Genomic DNA, 20,018 nt, shown 5'->3' on the forward strand with positions numbered 1-20,018 from the left:
CCATACAAAATGGCGGAACGCCAAAAGCGTGGACCTAGGAATACGCAGACAGATTCTGCCAAAAATAGACGCAAACGTTAGTGGAATCGGCAAATCTGAGTATTGAACTTAGCGAGAAAAGAAAAGGGAATAGACTCGAATTCCGATTTTGCCGAACGTCTATTGGATTGCTGGTTAGCTTTTGAACATTATCAACTTCACCGATCTAAAATTTTATCGATGTTTTGTTGTATGCATATTGGTACATTTTAAAATTAAGTATTTAAATGTAAACTATGTTTATTTTGTTCAGTTATTATGCGAATATTCTGTTAATATGTTTAAATTAAAGCATTATTAGGCAAAGTTCACGTATGCTCGAGATGTAAACAGCAGCCCTGTGTACAGTTTATTTGCAGCGCACGTTGTTATAGCCTCATTCTCGGCTCCGTGACAAATCTCGCGATAGATATAAATGCGGCGAGTTATTTTTATACGCTGATGTCTCAAAGACTCCCCCGGTCAAGTGTCCAGGCCAGTGGTCATTTTAATGTTAGGAGAGCATGAATGACTATCTTGGATTGCCATTAATACATGTGTGCAACTAGAATTTTAGATTGTTTGTGAGTACATCGTATGTGGCTTTAGGTGAAAGGGAATATTGTAACTAAACGTTATTCTGAAGGTTACTACAAAATGATGCTAATGTTTGTATTGACACAGTTAAACTAGGAGGGCTTAAAAGATATGTTAACACTTAATTCATTAGTAAATGGCAAGCTCTTTTACCTGTTAGATAAATATAGATCATATTGTCGTAAAAGTGATAAATTACCATGTGTCAATAACGTTGTACGAACAAATTATGGTATGATGTTTTAGAGAATAGCAAAAGGCTTTTGAATTCTAATTTCAGTACAAAACAAAAACATGTCTCTCTACTATAAATCCCATTATGGTATAAGCATAGGTACGACGGCCCATATAGCCTGGACAATATACACATAAGCAATCGATGTTTGTCCAAGGTTTCCAGAAAAACGTGGTCGAAAAACTGCATATGCTGTTGTTTTTTGCCCAGTGTCGGACCGATTTTCTGGTTAGATTTTGCTTTGCTTTTTGTTTATTTTGCCAACGCAGTGTTGGCCCATAACCGCCTTGGCACTTTTCGAGCTTTGCTCTGGTAATTAACACACCATTTGATAATTTCCGACTGTCCGATGAAGCACAGGTGGCCCATTGCTCAAGACAACCCACTTGACCATGTAAGCTTATATAGGTGTTATGTGTGGGTAAAACCATAAGGTACAAAGGTTAAGAGGAGGAGACATACATATAGCCGGATTCAAAGAATGAAAGGTTAGACAACCTTGATTGTCGATTACAGGAAAACACTACGTGCAGTCAAAACAGACGAAGAATTGAATGGTGCATCCATGATCTCAGTGGGCCACCTGTGCTTCATCAGGCTGTCGGGATTTATCAAATGGTACTTAGCAAAGCTCGAAAAGTGCCAAGGCGGCTACGGGCCAACACTGCGTTGTCAAAATAAACAAAAAGCAAAGCAAAATATGATGATGAAATTTGTCCGACACTGGGCAAAAAACAACTGCGTATGCAGTTTTTCGACAAACGCATTTTAGAAAACTGCGGACAAACATTAAGTGCTTGTGCGTATTTTGTATAGGCGTATATGGGCCGTCGTATATACATATGTAGGTGACTATCGGTGGACATTCTATTATACCAAGTAGCTCCTTACCCTTATCAAAGACTGCTTTATTGAACATGCGTACACAGGGAAATACGGTTTCATAGACATGTGATAATAAATAAGTTGGAATTTAAAGTAAGACGAAATCAAATACAAGAGTTGTACACAATTATAAATCGAGACGCTGCGATAGCGCGCGAGACAGCATGATCCGCAATAACAACGTTGCAAGCTAAAGTTGTAATTTCCTTCTCAATATTCGGAGATTTAACGCGAACGAATCTCGGCAAACGTGTTCAGCATAACTTTAATACTTAAGGAAACAGTAGTATGGCTATGTCGTGGTATTCTTCATAATGTCTAAATGCGGTACTGAAAATTGAAACACGGCAAAAGAGAAAATGAGCATCCTTATATTTGAATATATATTATATAATCTGACCAATAATAGTTGTTATATCAATTGTTATTCAAATTAATATCTGAAACTACGCAGCTTACAATATATAAAGCATGATCCTAAACCGTCAGCGTGCAGCAATAATCAGCTAGAAGGCAAAGGCGCGTAGGATGTTTTACTGCTCACACTGGAAGATTACAATTAGTAATGATATAATACATTTTGTATGTACCGTTGGTGCTGACGGCTTATACAGTCTATTCTTCATTATTACATTACATTACTAATGCGGCTTTTTTTTGTTTTTCTGTAAAGGAATTATTCCATATATCTTTTAAATTGTCCCATTGCGACACTAACAATGTGATAGCTAATGTCGGCTTATTGGGTAGACGATAAGCACGCGGCATGTTTCACTACCAATCAGACGGCTGTGAGTCAGACTGTGTAATCTATGTCCACCCAGGTGTACACGTCTACGTACTTTCCGGAGTAAATGTTAATACTGTGATGTTTATGACATTTATCACAGGACCCATTGAACCCTACTCACATCCATCAGTTTATAGGGACACACAAGGGTGAGCTGTACTATGTGTTCACGATAATTCGTAGGTCGCACGTGGCCGCTATATCTCACTACATAATAAACCGGCTCACACATTGAGTTTGAATTAAGTCCAATATTTGTCTATGGATACTCGATAGTTCAAGTTTTTTATTATGATTTGTTACCAAATAGAGAATTTCTGACAAATCATTTCAGACTTATAATTGTGATTGCTTGTTGCGTTTTCAATATTGTATTGGCTTAATCTATATAACAATATTACAAAAATATATACATTGTACGTGTAAGTGGTGGTATTTACTAGTTTTAAGTTGTTAGACAAGGCCACTCTATTAACCCGGGTATTCAATCCATGTCCGCGTATGTATATGGATTGAAGTTGAAATATTGTGAAATTAAAATAGAATACTGTTTAAACCTCAAACTACAAAGGCAGTAACAGAATGCTGTTGACAGGACATTCAAACAATACCAAACCAAACCTTTTTCTGTTCCGAGATAAACTTGTTTGCAACTACGCGTCCTACCTAGCAACGAAGAATAATAAAGTATGCATTCGGTTTAATATCGGGCATTCAAACAGAATTACAGTAATATTTTGGTTTAAAAGCAAGTTTTGTACTATTGCAATAAGCGCTTGAAGTTTGTTCTTTTTATTTGTTTTCATTTTATTAATATATAAGTACTTCAGTTTCGCGAGGATACCGTATGCTACGAGGAGAACTTTATATTTCATCTAGATTATTTAACAGAAAACATATAAGATATATTACCAGTATTTTAGCTACATGTAAGGTATGCTTGTTATCATTAATGACATTACAATGTCCTTTAGTCAGCAGATCTAGCAGTTATCACAAAACATCAAGGTAGCATCAATGACTCACTGAAGGAAGTGTCGCACGGATACTGTAAAATGTGTAAACCAGTGATCCATTGTGTATTATAGCGTAAATCTCACATCAACTTGTCTTTAGGGCTCCCTGTACGTCGACCAAGGACATATGTAAGAATAAACGTAATAGATAGATCACATATCAATGCTCCTTGATACACAAATTGAAGTGTAATAAAATAGGTTAATTGTCTTTACACATTGGCTAGGTTACACATGTACATGTGTAAGGATTGTTCATGATGATGTCTGTCTTTCCAGAGCTGCAATACAGGTAATGCTTTACCACACAAATTCGCCTTATTTTTAGCCCACCAGGGTAAGGCGTTTGGCTATTCAAATTGCTCTACGTCCGTTCTCCCTCCGTAAGCAATCCTAGTTACTGCCCGCCTATTCTTGAAAAGAACAAGACGAGTCTTTTCAAACTCCACATGTAGTTTTCTCTCAGTCTCTAGTTGTGTCCATTGTGCTTATTTATTTTCGAAATGGTCGACAGACAACAATGTTAAATTTTGATAGTTGAATACAATTATCACTATTTCTAGAGAAATCATTGGGGAACAATTCTTAGATTTCACATGTAGGTTCGCCCTTAGAACCCTAATTATGCCAATTGGAATGCATTTGATCAGGACAGGAATAATGGCCAACTGGCATCATTGTTGGATTTTTGTGGTTGCTGTTTGTTATCGCTATTTCTCGTTAAGTACCGGAAATATTGGTTATTTTTGATCCCTAATTGTGCCTGATAAATCTGGAGATTGTTCCACAAAACGAAAATGTCATAGGATGCACTATATTTAAGACCTAATCTTTTCAATTCTGTCTTAAAACTATTCATCCTATGGTCAACTTTGACGCCATTTCATCCAATGCGTCGTTTTATTTACGTAAAATACTTGTCATCATAATCGAATTATTCTTTATATATTCTGCTTCCAGGCCTTTAATGGGATTCAAAGATAATTTCATTTTCACTAGGCCACACTTTGTGTGGAACAAGAGGTCACATTAATGCAATCGATACGCATATAACGAAATGCAGTGCAATCATTGTGTCTATTATGACAATTGATTGCCTAAAGAATCGTCAGAGGTAATCATACTCGCATGTACAAGCATGATCTCAAGGCGAAAGGTCAAGGTTTTCTGTTTACCTTTCCTACGAGCGGGGCTTTTTTGATTGGCCAACATTCAATCACGTGAAAAAGCCTATGTTTGACAGAATTGCGATAAACTTTTTTTACTGTGTGTGTGATAAAAGAGCTGGATAAGACGTAGAGAAAAGTATACCTGATCCCGAGTCACAGCAGTACATAGTGGTAACAGATACACAATGGCGGCTCTCAACGGGAAATGGAAGCTAATGAACGTTGACAACTTTGCTCCCTATCTTGATGCCATAGGTCTGTATAATCACCACAGCAACATTTGTGTATTTGGATATCATTTTACTATTTGAATCGGCTTATTTAGGGGAAAATACGTTATTTTATTATTTCTGTAAGTGGAGTGTAGTGATTTTATGAATTGCGAAACTGTGAGCTTCCTTTTCGTAAATGGCAATCTTGGACTTGGTTTGCTGCAACACTTGGAAATAGTGCTTCAGTTTTTTTTTTGGGTTTTTTTTTGTGTAAATTGTATGAATCCATCTTCTAAATGGAACGGTTTATATTATATAAGATACCTTTGCAGATTACGTGTAGTTAATACATTGATGTAAAACGTTAACATTATTTGGATACCTGCTAATAGTTCTGGTGTGGTCTAGACTTGGTTTACCTTCGTAGATAAGTTATATATCCTCTACTTTTGATATTTTGCTACCTTTTTTCAGGTTCAAAATAATTTTGTTTATCAAAAGCAAGCATGGAATAAAGTACATGTATGCATTTGTGTCCTCACGCAGGAGACTCATTCAACACACATCTCTCTATTTTCTTTTTGTATATCTACTGTTTACTTGTAAATATTTAGATCGACACATGTACATACGTACGTACCTCTCAGCTTTGCTTAGCTGTTAATAGGACGTTAAACAAATTAAACCAAACCAAACCAAACCTCTCAGCTACAGTTAGAATCCAGACAGTATATGTGGCTGATGAGGTTGCCTCACCTAACTGTATTGCTTTTATCTTCCTGTAGTGAGAGGTACATGTAATTACGCTAAAATGACAAATATTTGTATGACAATGGTTTATGTACATGTAACTGCAATTCATCTCACATTTTAATTTTGTACAAACCTAATTTAAACACGTGATGCAAATATATCACAACGTTCCATACTATTCATTCATTTTGTAAAACATATATCGTAAGAGTTCTATAATACATTTTTTATATATGACTTCACACACACACACATCCATATCTACATACACACATACATTCATGTGTACACACGCACGTACTCGCACGCTTACACACATGCTTTTATAAATAGTTATATGTTATGTTTACTTGCTTTTTAATCACATTACAACCGTATATTTTTTAGGATTGTATACTTATAGAATGCTACAAGTCTACCGCATTATATAAACAATTCCATCGTCTACCATACATAAACCCAGCCGATACACTGGCCCCGTTACTGTTCCGGTTTTATATATTTTTGGATAAGCTTTTATTACGATGTCATAATTTGTTGCATATATCTGCCAATATTTCATTTGATATCAGCTTCTTTTTTTTCGATTTCATCATTAGTTGTAATGAGTATTTTGTGAACATTTTGCCCTTTGAAATATTTTGTGAGCATCAGGGATTTTACGTTGGTACTTTTTGGTACTCGTTTCGTTCTTTCCATATTACCCATTTAAATGTGTACAGTATCAAATTGCAAACCGTTCGGTTTTTTTCTCTCCATTTTTGGCGCCATCATTGTGAAAACCGACATTCATTATAAGTTTACTATATATAGTTAATAGTCTAATAATAGTTTTTCAAGTTCCGTTATAATTTTTCTAGTAATATTACAATAGTAGAGTAAATGATACTGATCTTCGATTTCAGTTTTACATAAATGACATTTCCCGATCTGTTCTGTTCATTTTTGTTTATTCTGCTTTCCGTATAAACTATGTTATGTGTACTTTTCCATTGGAATTCTTGACCTTTTCTGTCACATGGGTTTGATTTGATATTTCTCCATATCCAGCCCCAATTTAATAGTTCAATAAACTCACATTCCCATTTTGTTTGGCATTTTGAATGTATCTTTTGGTGCAAGAAATTATGAAGTAAAGTGAGCTTTAATTTCTTTGTGTCTAGAACCTGTTTTTCGGTTTGTATACACAGACTTGAGTCAGTTTGCAATCCACTTGATTGTTCTTTTATACTTAATCGTATTTTTTCTTTTAGTGCTTCAGGTAAATCCCAGAGTACGTTTCGTTTATCATGTGTGACTCCCTCAACAAACTGAGATAAAAGACTGGTATTCAACTTAAATGACCTCGTGGACGTGTATATACATTATATGAGAGGTTTATGCCTTTGCAGTATTTAGGAACATTATAAGACATGCCAATCATAGTTGACCACTGCAAAAAAATCGTTCAAATGAGAAGATCTTGGAGTTTTAAAATAGATAGTCAAAAACTACATACAATGTATCCCTGACGTCTATATATCAGTGTGAGGTGTCATGCTACATGATCATGTATACAACAATGTATAACATTTTTGTGTGGTGAAATTGTAAAGGCGTTTTTTATGGATCCTATTGTTTTATCCTCATATTTCCTGACTTGTTCCAAAATCCATCAATTTTCAATGGTGCAGTTGTGCAGTTTTCCCCCTGTATTTGTTGCTATAATTAATTGCAATCTATAGTCTTTTCCAAAAAAAGGCGAATGGCTCGATAATTACATAGTTGTGAACTATACAGGAACATATTTCATAAAATGAAGTTGTGTCATGAGACGGAAGCATACTCTATTACTGGAAAGTACAACAAAAACCACACCTCTGAGCACTGCAAGAACCACTGAAAGTCGTAAATAAACAGAGAATTATCCACCTGAAATTATTCTAGTATTCCAGCCAAACAAGTTCCAACAAACTGTTGATAAAATAAGTAGTTGATTTTGATAAGAATTTCTTGTCACAATTTTTATCTAAAATAAACATAGCTTATCGTAAAATGTGGTTTTCAGAGTGAGTTCAAATTAATGTTTCTATGATAAAGAAGGCTTATCAGAATTCGTGTTATGACACTTCCCGTGACTAATCAACCACAAAGAAACCAGTATTCAAACTCGGAATCGATATAACGAGGACAGAATAAAAACAAAAATACAGATCAACATGGACATCCTTAAAATAAGACCAAGTGTTCCGTAGGGATAAGCGTCCTCTGTTACATCGAGGATACCCGCCATACAAATATAAGTCACGGCGACACCCGCCATACAAATATAGGTCACGGCGACACCCGCCATACAAATATAGGTCATCGTACTTTCATTTCTTACATCAGGTATGAATATTACATATCAATGTATTATTGCTTACGAGCATCGTCAGTAAACTACTGATATACTTCCACTAGGTGTAACAGGGGAGGATAAACAGAAGGGACTGCAGGGACTATCTGCCGATAACAACATCGTACAGGAAATTTCTATAGACGGCACCTCAATAACTATCAAAACTATAACACCTATCGGAAGTACTGAGATAAAAGCCACAGCCGGCAAGGAGGCGGACCAGGACTCGATAGACGGGCGGAATCTTAAGGTAAAGTCATGCTATTTTATGATACTACGTTTATTCATATTTTACTTTAACCACTGGGGTGTTTGGCATAGGCGTTGTTTTTTATAAGGCTATAAGAAATGTCCTCATCCGATATTGCACGATGTCTCCGATCTACGTTATAAACAGATATTTTGCGAAGGAAGTATTTCACACGAATATCTGTACAGAGTCACTCTCGATCTTAACCGACATCGGAAGTGGCCAGTTAGGCAGCATCCAATAATGATAGATTAGATATGACAATTAAGTTCGCAATATTAATTATATCAATAATGTTGTATCATTCTTCTACTGTATTTCTTCTACACACATATTGAATCAATTTAATGAGGATTAATTGATATCGTCGTTACAGTTAGTTTGGTTTTCGATATCACAACTATCTGCTTATTTACCTGGGTATGGTAACTGTTCACGTTTAAATTGTCTGTTTTCCTTTCTATACAGTCAGGGCTCTTACAAGACCGCTTTTAGAAATACAGTTTGTGGGTTTTTTTTCGAGTTATTCTGGTGTCGTATCGGGATTGCTGTTATCGGCTGCGGTAATGTCCTAATCTAACCAGATGTCCCGTATAATATATGGGTATTGACGTGGATACAGTCAGACAAAAGGTAACATAACAATAGACTTGTCTACCCTCTTAACCGATAAAACGAGACTCAGACCATAAAAATGTCACCAATTTATACCTGTACTTTGTCGTTTATCAGTGTCAAACATTGGTAACCTATCTAACCATGTACTCAAGCGGTTTATTCCTACTACCTGGCACTTATAAATGTGATATGGGGGCTATCAGTGTATATGAAATTTGACATTATATGGTATTGTTATGTATTACAGATCGATTTAAAATTTATTACGTTAGTTTAATCTTTGTACACGATCTACGGCTATCTACATATGTATACCTCACACTCGAACACATACAAACAATTTATCAATGCAATCATCTATCTAGAGTCCCTGTCGGTTCTCCAGAGTATAAGAAACATAAAAAAAACCTGATGTTTAATTCGCTCTCAGTCATAAAATGTGTGAATTGTAATGGATTTCTGGATCTATAGGAGAGATATATATCTAACAGTGTTTCAGTAATACCAAATATATTTCACGAGTGTGGATATTTGGTATTGCTAGACACAGTTAAACATTCTGTTTATTACATTTTTTTCGAAGAACAATCTCACCTGTATGATAACTAGGCCTATTTTGAAGGTTTGCATGCGTCTGCCACTTTCATGTCTAGAAAATATAGTCCAAAGTACAGAAAATCCGAACAAAATATTAAAACTGATCAAACATTTTTCAATCAGTTGTTTTATTTAATAGATATTCAAGTTTATATTCTTTAGAAAAGCTGTAATACTCTCAAAATATAATTATTTCATAACATTCCCGTCTGAAACAACCCAGATTACTACGTGTTGAGCGCTCAATCCAAAATGGCGTGTCTAGTAGATTACTCCGATTCTTTTAGATTTTCATCCGTCTGACTTTGAACCTGGATTGGTCAAATCAGAAAAATTCTCTAGTGAAAAATATGAAAAATGTGTTACTTTTCATTGTTAAAAAATAGCACTTTTATACAGTGAATGTCTTCGACAGTATTCTTCAGTGAGGTAGCACTATAAATCGGCAAAAGTTCCGGCCTATCACAAGGAGACTTAACACGAACATACCGCAGCCTCCCAAAACACACATACGCACTCACCACACGCATGCATGTCGCACGCACGGGAGGCCGTCCTTGAATGACCTTGGCTGTTGATAGGACATTGAACAAAATAAACCAAACCAAACAGTGAATACTTTTTTTTTTAATTTCACTGGTAAAAATGTAATAAATAAATGATGTTGAATGGTTTCCTGTTGAATACACAGGGGCTTGGCACGATTTTCCAAATGATGGTCCATATATATATATATATACAATGTATGTATTAGACACTATAATACATATATATATGGACCATCATTTGGAAAATCGTGCCAAGCCCCTGTGGTTGAATATAACATTTATCAGACAGAAGACACTCTGAACAAGGAACACAGATTAATAGAATCTTTCACCCCCGTGGGGGTGAGAAAGGGGAATCTCAACCAGAGGGGAAGATTCTTATGTTGCCAACCACGAGGGTTGCGGAGTGTTTGGCAGCTTAATTATCTTACCCCGAGGGTTGAGATTCCCCTGTCTCACTTCCATGAAATGTTGACGGGACGTGATTGAATTGTCGAGTTGACGTCATTGTACTGTTATCGTGACGTCATGGTATTGTTGACGTGACGAAATACAATTGTTGAGAACGTGAGAAGAGCACGTGTAGCTTGTCTTTTCCCTATGTGAGATAAGAAAATCAGAAAATCTCACCCCGGTAAAACTGCGGATATCCCTGTCCAGGATAAGAGAAACAATTTCTTCACTACTAATGTCTTTTAATTCTTCCTAAACTTACACGTAAATGGCGAATCGTGGCCAAAAACTTCAACCACGTGACAGCTAAAGAGTTGGGGGAAACTGGGAACAGGATATTCCTCCAGACTCAAAAGCTGATACTATAATGTGATGTAAAATTATACTTTCAAAAAAAGCAGAGCAATCTGTTGTCTACCAGATAAATACCGCCAGTACCTCTGCATGCAGTGGTCAAAGTCTTGACGAATTGGAGAACGTGCCTGCAATATAAAACAGAATAGCCCAAAGCAGAAAACGTGTGAAAATGGGGAGGGATGGTGGGGATTTGCCTTTCTCAGTAGCTTTTCTACTGGATATCCAGTGCAAAGGGGGATTAACTCCAAGATTATGGGAGGTAACTTGGTTTGGTTTGTTTGGTTTGTTTTTGTTTAACGTCCTAACGCCATGGTCATTTAAGGATGTGCCAGGTTTTGGAGGTAGAGGAAAGCCGAAGTACCCGGAGAAAAACCACCGGCCTACGGTCAGTACCTGGCAACTGCCCCACGTAGGTTTCGAACTCGCAACCCAGAGTAAATGATAAAGTGTCGGGACACTTAAACCACTCGGCCAACGCGGCCCCTTGGTAACTTGGTACACTGCACAAAGCAATGAAGAGAAATACTGCATGTAGTCGTATAATTCATGTGCATACTAGAAAAAGGAATTTTCAGAAATACAGCTAAATTACCTATTTACTATATTCGCTTCGATTCGAAATATCAGTAAGTTTCAATAAGGTGAATTCAAAGGTTAGCTTTGCTTGGTCAAAAAAGATAATATTTTCACTGCAAAATCTTATATTTTCACTGCTCATCCTGAAGTGAAAATAGAAGTTTTATCTGTTTGATATTTTTTTTATTTTACTTGCAAAGAGGCAATAAATGTAAAAAAAAAAAAAACGTAACTGAAGTGTCCCGACACTTTAACACTAGCCCTCCACCTCTGGGTTGCGAGTTCGAAACCTACGTGAGACAGTTGCCAGGTACTGACCGTAGCTAGGCCGGTGGTTTTTCTCCTGGTACTCCGGCTTTCCTCCACCTCCAAAACCTGGCACGTCCTTAAATGACCCTGGCTGTTAATAGGACGTTAAACAAAAACAAACCAAACCAAACTGAAGTGATAACTACTGCATTATAGTATTCGTCACACGTTTGTATTAGTGTACCTGTGTAGTTGCCATTACAATCCTAGGCCTGCAGGCAATTTCTAATCTATCATTGGCAGGTGATATTTACCATCGACGGAGACAAACTGGTGGAGAGTCAGACTGGGGCCTACACGTCCACCAACACCCGGTCAGTGAGCGGGTCAGATATGACAATGGTACGTTTAAAGCATAATGGACTCGATGGTGTAAATTGGTACACCGAAATGACCTGTGCTAATGAGAAAATTAACTACGGAATTAGTCTGGCATCGCTAATATTGAAATTATCCTCTCCAGACTGAACCAATATACATATATTGTACTTCTCATTATTTACGATATATGAATGATTTATCAAATTAACAATGTACATTTGTAGGACATAAGTATATGGTATCTAGTTTTTATAGTCAGACAGTCAAATGCATAACCACAGTGTATGTATGTTTTTGGGGGGAAAGAAATAAAAAAAAAAACGTTGAGCTTGTAGCAGACAAACCATCGATCGATATTGAATGCGCCATTATACAATGCAAATAAGGACATTTAAATGTAAGCTTTGGGTTGTTTATATATAAGTACCGATTACTGTAGTAAGGATTCAATCGTCTGCATTCAAATTTTTCGGGGCAATATCGAAACATTCAAATTCGATAAATCGTTCAAGTTTATTCATCTTAGTTCAGGACTATACTGTCTGTTTCATTTCTAACTATTATGTATATCTACATAAGTTTCAGAATAAATTGATATTTTTCATATTGAATCACTTTATTTCATTTTTTCAGACGATGACGTCAGGGGACGTGACCTCTACCCGGAAATACCAAAAGCAATGAGACTTTGAAACCAATGTACAACAGTGCAGCTAAAAATGTGCGATAGTGTTTGCCACGTTATTGTAGATAACCAGAACATTTGGCTCTTGCTTAACTAGTTTTATGATAATATGGCTTTGTCCGGCCGTCCGGCGTAAACTTTTTTGTCCGAAAATCTCTTTCTGCATTAATTAACCGATCTCTTTGCAACATAATTTGCATTTTAATCATGTTATGTAGTCGTGATGCACTGGAAAGATTTTATATTCAACTCTTTTTGCCAAAGTTACTTCACTTTGTTTATTTTGGTATTTGATTTTTGTCCAGAGATCTACATTTTTTACCGATTACTTTGAGACGTAGGCCTTATGACCATAACATGTACTTGAGTTTTCCTGAGAGGCATTTTTATTTGACCAACTTTGTAAACTTTATTTAGTTTGTTTATATCAGTGTTTGATTTTTGTCACGTGAATCTACATTTTAAAATTTGGTAGAGTTTATAATCAATATATCAACACGTGTTTATTGAGCTGGAGCTAGACAAGTTTAGTATTTTCCTGATTACTGGCTTTCCTCTAACTATTAGAAAATGAAAAATTGTAATGAAAATAAAGGTGACGATTACAGTATGTCACCTATTACCACTAGTAAGGTGATGTAAACTGTATTTCAATGCAAGTCAGTATATACATGTATACATCGTATCACTATATGGTATTAGACAGGAGTATGTAGTGCCGCACCGCTTGTTTGTTTCAATATTTGTTAGAAAAAACTTTTATGTGTGCGTGTGTTTGTCTGCTTGCGATAATACTTGACAATTTATTACCCTTGAGGCAGTGCATGTACCAAGACGTTTATTTCTTGAACTGGAGATTTAGCAAGTGTAACGTTAAACTAGAATTTGAATCTTGATAATATTGAACTGGTAACTAACAATTCCCAGTCTTCTCTTTTTCAAATTCTATCGTTAACATTGCAGTACAGTAGCATGTCCATTAACTGTTAGTTTGCGTTTGTGTTTCAAGTTTGTTATTCGTGCAATAAATAGTTCTTATCGAACTGAGAACTTGCCTACAGTTTCGAGATTGTTTATGAATACATCGAGAAATTATCGATAGTGTGGACAAGTGTTGTTAACACTTTTTGAACAATTACAAGTAAAGGGAACACAAGAGAATGCCGTCATGATAAAAAAAGTACAAACTCAGAAAAGGTGAATGAGTAATGACAGGTTTTCAAAGTGACAACAAGGTCAGTGAAACCTATATCAACATCATCTAACAAGGTCAGTGAAACCTATATCAACATCATCTAACAAGTCGAGATATTTTATTATAGTAATTTAGAATTGAACCTGCCTATTATCAAATAAAAACATATTTATGAAGAACCCTTCAGTGTTATTACGCCCTTAATTACTCCAATTGTCAACGGACCATAAACAACACAAATCTAATTTCTCCTAGAAGATCATTAACATTCCATTTTTAATAAAGCATGGCGAGAAGACATCATCAATAATCCTCCGTTGTCACCACCCTAGTTCTCATGTTGAGAATGTGACCTAAATCTCGGATTTGACCTTGATTTGTATGTGTCGTTGGTGAAGCTAAAGACGCTAAGTCTACCTGAACACCTGGTCTCAATCTCCGTGTACCTTTTTTCACGAGTGTCCATACAAATCTATATTTTGTTTATGTTTATGTCCTCGTTTAATCGGTTTTGATTTTGAATTATGGTTTCGTTATTATGTCGGCGTTCTCTGTGGTTTTCGTGTGCCTCAGCCTACCGTTCGATTTCCTGTCTCTGCTGTTATCTTTGATTTATTTGACGGTGTGTCTTCCAATATAACTGTCCTCAGTTACCGCTTAATGAAGCGATGATATTGAGGTCAGGAGCAGGCGTGGACTGGCGAGATGGCGGTATGTAATATATAAAGGTTAAACAACGAGTATTTACTGTATATGATGTTTATTTACTCGGGGTTGGTTTTAAAATGTTACACAAGATACGAGCTTTAACCCTTCTTATTTTGTCTAAATCAGCCATGTTGGCAATATTGACAGAAGATAACACAAACAACAGAATACATGACTCAAAACACACGAGGAAAAAAAGCAGTTCCGGTCAAAGTTTAAAAGACCAGAGGGCCATATATCACTAGTGAATAATATATCGGTCCAACAGTCAGCACGCTTATGTAGTATCTGAGAGAGGAATAACACATCGTATTGTGGTAGTAATAGAATAACACATCGCATCACTACATATATTGTTTTCCATCAAACTATATGAGTTGTCTCCCTTCCACCACAAACTTTTGACTTAGTGGACCGTGAAGGGTGCCAGAAGATTTCATTGTGACGTCTGCATATTGACCGTCTGTCTTCCGATGAAAAGTTTTGTTCATGGAAAAGGTTTGGGTAACCCATGTTTACAAAATCTAAACAAGTGTTATAATTTGCGTTTCGTGTAAGTGATACAATTATAGCCAGTTATTATCTTTGTGAATTTCCCGTATACTTTCATAAATACACATTTTCCTCCAGTTTTTGATTCACGATAATTTGTTAGGTATATATTAAGTCTGAAAACTGTAAAGAGGTCAAAATGTAAACATTTATGTATATATCTTTGGGAGTATGGAGCTTTAAGATCACGAGTCTAGCTGAGACAGTTTATATTGTATGAATCTGCCGCAATAACTTAATGATAGGCTTAACACATTTGGGCTATTCTTTAATTGTTAAATTACATGTGCATGAGTTTGTAGACCAGTAGGACAGACAACAAACTAACCATCCAGGAATTCGAGGGATTCAGCAATAAACAATCAGCAAACCAATTTGATTACAGTGGCTTTTTACAAACAAAACAAACACAACAGTTAAGCAATGTTATTACATTTAAACGACAATTGTGTGTTAAAGTAACGCTCTTAATGTTAATCATTAAATTCAAAAGTTACAAAAATGATTCATATGCGATTCCGCATGCGCATTAAGATATTGTAAGGAAGGAAAGAAAACATTTAACACATTCAAAGCATTTACTTGGAAGGAAATTGGATGTCCAAGCCAGATATACAGCTGCTGTCTGACAAGTTAATTTAGGCAATAGAATGTCTCAAAAAGGACAAGTCACGTGATTACCCGGCTACCTTCTATCCAAAAAGGAAATGGCTGAAGCCGCCAAATCGGATGATGATCGGCGAAGTTTTGAATTATAAACTTTTGTCTCTTTTTCATATTTTAGTGTTATACATTTGTAGATAGTCTTATTTCAAATATTCCAATAACAACCCGAACTAAATCTAGCCAGTGAGTCTTTAAAAAATGCCTACCATCGAGGATGTCGGTGTACACTAGCTAGTAAAATTGGTCCTGGTAATCGTACACACTGATGTAGATGTCGTATCATAGGTCATGTTTCTGTTCTACTACAGGCCTTAGTTATTTGAAGATGACCCAATCTAATTAAAATCTAGATGGTCATTATCACTACGTTACATGAACATCTAACAACATCCCATAAGGGGTCACGTTCTGATGACCTCTGAGATGTGTGTATTTCACTTTCAGGGCGAATTGGCATTTTGTCGATGTCATCGAGGCAAGACATTTCGTCACAGCATGCATCTGAAGCAAACCATATCGGCACAGTTTATAGCTATATAGTTTATGGGACGAAATGACTTGAAACAAATTGACAGATTATACAAGCTATGCACTCTAGTCATGCTAATTCGGACATATAAAATTCACTTCCAAGATTCTGGAAGTAGTCATTTGATTACCTAATCAAAAAGGTCACCCTGACGTGACCCCTATTGGGATGTTGTTAGATGTTCATGTAACGTAGTCAGGGGCGTAACTGGCGAGTCCAGGGCAGCGCCCTGGTAGGGGGCCCAGGGGGGCGAAGCCCCCCGGCGGAAAATCATTATAGCAACTTTGTGATCATTAAGGAAGCTTTCCAGAGAGTAATTTGCTTTATTTCACAGATGTATTTTAACATGTAATTAATTCTATTATTGACGCTCTAGTTTACATTATAAGTCTGGAATACCATCCACTTATATTTTATTGTAAAACACTTCGCTTTGACAAAACATCACTCGACTGAAAACAGGAATAAGCTGATATATAGTATATTTGATACAATGCCAAAAGTTGCACCTCTCTTCAAAAGATTCATCATCTCTTTATTTATTTACTGGTGTTTTTTTAATGATTGTGCTCCGAAATAATTCCGACTGTATATTTGAATTACATATGAAACTGTCTGATAGTTCGCGTCGATGTAATGGACTTTACAACATTATTTTCACTTTTCTGTACAGTCTATGTACTGGTTTGATCTATTTCTGCGACAAGGAGTTATCTTTAAAAAAAATCCATTGTCCGGCCTTTTTTCCCAGCAAACTTATCGAGAATATCTTCGATATCCAATTGCATATGTCTGTACGAATGCAACATGGCTAGTCCAGAGAGGCGGGTAGTCGACATTGTCGACCTGAGGTACGTTTTCACGCGCCGCATCACACTAAAGGATCTTTCTGCCGAAGCAGTTGATACGGGCATCGTCAGCAGAATGACCAAGCATGTGAAAATGTCTGGGTATAACTCGCGGTTTGTTGCCAAGATTGTGGTGAGAAGGTCGACGGGTTTGGGATCATCTGCTACGGACCACTTTGTTCTCCATCGTGAGATCTCTCTACGAAACAATTCCCTGTCACCGCTTAGGTCAGTCTTATACCCCTCGTAGATCTCATCTACGTGTCCTGCTGTCAACTGTCCCAGTAAGCTCGGTATGAGATATTGTGCGAGGAACCGATAATTTGCTGACAGCAGGCGATCTTGCAATTCCATGGTCAGATGATCCATAAATGGTATGTATAACGCCCGTTTCCAATACTCAGAGACTGTCTCCGCAGGTTGGTTAGGTCTGTGTTCTTGTCTGCCGCCGATTCGCGGTCGTGACGGACGAACGTCATGTGGACTGGCGAGGTCAATTGCCTTTTGGTATAGGGCGTCCCAAACATCATCATCCATGCGCTCTGCCCTAAGCTGTGCAATCAACACGCTGGCTTCCTTCGAGGCTTCCACCAGATCGCACTCTTTGCCTTGCAACAATTTGTTGAGTGGTAGAATGCTTTGGATAACAAACTCGACGGCTACTAGCGAGATGATGAAGTCGAATTTTAGGATACTACAGCGGTAGCTTCTGGCTTTTGAGTCGCCCTCGTGCTCAAGTACTTCCAACGAATCAACGATTGTCGAGAAGGCTGACTTGAAGGTGTATAGCGCGTCCGCTCTACTGGCCCATCTGGTTTCGCACAAGTTTTGGAGTTTGGTGCGCTTTGCCATCTCCTCTTTAGCTACGGCATCGTTTTGCAGAGTTTCTTGGAATGCCAAAAGCCTCTTCGCTGAATAATTGAAAGAAAAGCCAATTTGCTGGACAGTATCAAACATATTCCGCACGAGAACTTCCCTACATGCATGTACAATTGCCAGATTCAACGAGTGTGCTTTACAGTGGATGTATATGGCTTCGGGAACTACCTCCTTAATCCTAGCCTGGACACCCCTGTGACGCCCTGACATATTACTAGCCCCATCGTATCCCTGTCCCCTCATTTTATGAATGTTCAATCCAGCATTCCTTTGTCCGTCAATGAATTTCGTCGCAAGTGCCTCGCCAGTTGTTGATTCTGCTGTGACAAAACCGATGAAATCCTCTCGTACCATCTTATCAGACTCGGAATAAAAGCGCACCACCATGGCGATCTGTTCCATTGTAGAAGCATCTGTTGCTTCGTCGGCTAGAAAAGAATAGCACACAGCGTTGTTGCACTTTTCAACTATGTGTTCGCGAATAGCCTGTTCACACAGTCCTATTATTTCATTTTGTATTGCCGGGGATGTGTATTTGGGTGAAGATATGCTCTCTAAATGTGCCTTCAAAATAGGATCCCTTACTGCACGATCTTTCAAGAGCACCATAAAATTACTGTTTTCGTCATCGTGGCTCCTGAGGGATATATTCTGTCTGCCGCAAAGCATGATGACTTCAATAATGGCTTGAAGGGAATGTCGATTCCTCTTGACAAGAGCAGCATGACCGCTATCCAGCTGACTGAGAACACTAGGTTCTTTACCATTATGGATTCTCATGAACTGATCTGCACTGTTACAGGCTCCGTCATGACATTTACTTATGATATGCCTTTTGATGTATTTCCCCAAATTTGACCATTTCGTCACGGCAGTTGATACTAACGTTTTCTCTCTTGCGTCGACATTGCGAGAGCCAAACAGGAAGCATGGTGCACAGTATACTGAGTCTTCGGACACTGAATACCGAAGCCAATTATAATTTTTCAACCAATCCACGTTGAACTGTCTACGAACACCGTACTCCATTCTAGAAAAGAAACACACTTCCGTTTCACTGGGATATGAAATGATTTAGAAAGACAGACCATGCGTTCCTTCTGCGAATTCGTACCAGTAATACTACATTGGTGGCACCGTCTAATGGAACACAATCGGATCTCAAATAGTTTCTCCTAAGATGGCGACGCCGATGAAAGCTATGCTTCAAATATAAAAACGTGATATTTTTCTTATTAACCTAGCAAAAATTGTAAATTGTTTCATCGGCAATTTAAAGTAGGGCTGTCACAGGTACTGAATTTTGGCCCATGGTACCCGAATTTTAGTACCCCACCCGTACCCGGGTACTCGACAAACATAAATCATATAGTTGTAAGTTAGCTTTCTTTACGTTTAACTTGTTTGTTGTGTGGGGTGACAGGCTTACCGAGGGAGAGTCAAGGCATTGAGTGGAGTATGCTTCAAGAACGATATTGTGGTATCAATTTTTATGCACCAGTCAACAATTTTATAGCTGTATTAATTAGAAAAACACAATATCTAACAAGCTGATATAATGAGTGGGATTTTGTACTACTTTAATAGAAGTTTTACATCGACACAGTCGTGTGACAACATTTTTCCTATTTTGACAGGTACCCCGTCCCGGGTACACATTTTCGGACCCGGTTACTTCTCCAACCCGGGTACTCGTGTCGTGTTCTTTATGCGCTGTAGGTGTCAATGTAATGTCAAAGAGCACATCTTAAATTTGTTTATAATTGTGAATGTATTACTAAACGTACATCGAACATCGGCCTGGCGATTATAATTTATATACGTGTACGATGTTTCTTTAGTACCTGTACAATCCCAGTTGAATCGTTTTTA

The 20,018-nt window shown here is 37.3% G+C and overlaps 2 protein-coding genes across 2 annotated transcripts; one reads left to right on the plus strand and one right to left on the minus strand.

Moving 5' to 3' along the window:
• Positions 1-4,794: 4,794 nt before the first annotated feature.
• LOC117333046 (fatty acid-binding protein, brain-like) lies at positions 4,795-13,825 on the plus strand. The gene is made up of 4 exons (XM_033892164.1): positions 4,795-4,965; positions 8,118-8,305; positions 12,007-12,105; positions 12,718-13,825. The coding sequence occupies exons 1-4, from the start codon at positions 4,896-4,898 to the stop codon at positions 12,766-12,768; spliced, it is 408 nt and encodes a 135-aa protein (XP_033748055.1). The 5' UTR covers positions 4,795-4,895; the 3' UTR covers positions 12,769-13,825.
• A 3,310-nt stretch (positions 13,826-17,135) lies between these two features.
• On the minus strand, positions 17,136-19,175 carry LOC117332245 (zinc finger MYM-type protein 1-like). The gene has a single exon (XM_033891130.1). The coding sequence runs from the start codon at positions 19,173-19,175 to the stop codon at positions 17,136-17,138; it is 2,040 nt and encodes a 679-aa protein (XP_033747021.1).
• Between the last annotated feature and the right edge of the window lie 843 nt (positions 19,176-20,018).

This window comes from Pecten maximus, chromosome 8, assembly GCF_902652985.1.
Source record: "Pecten maximus chromosome 8, xPecMax1.1, whole genome shotgun sequence".
In the NCBI taxonomy this organism is placed as follows: domain Eukaryota; kingdom Metazoa; phylum Mollusca; class Bivalvia; order Pectinida; family Pectinidae; genus Pecten; species Pecten maximus.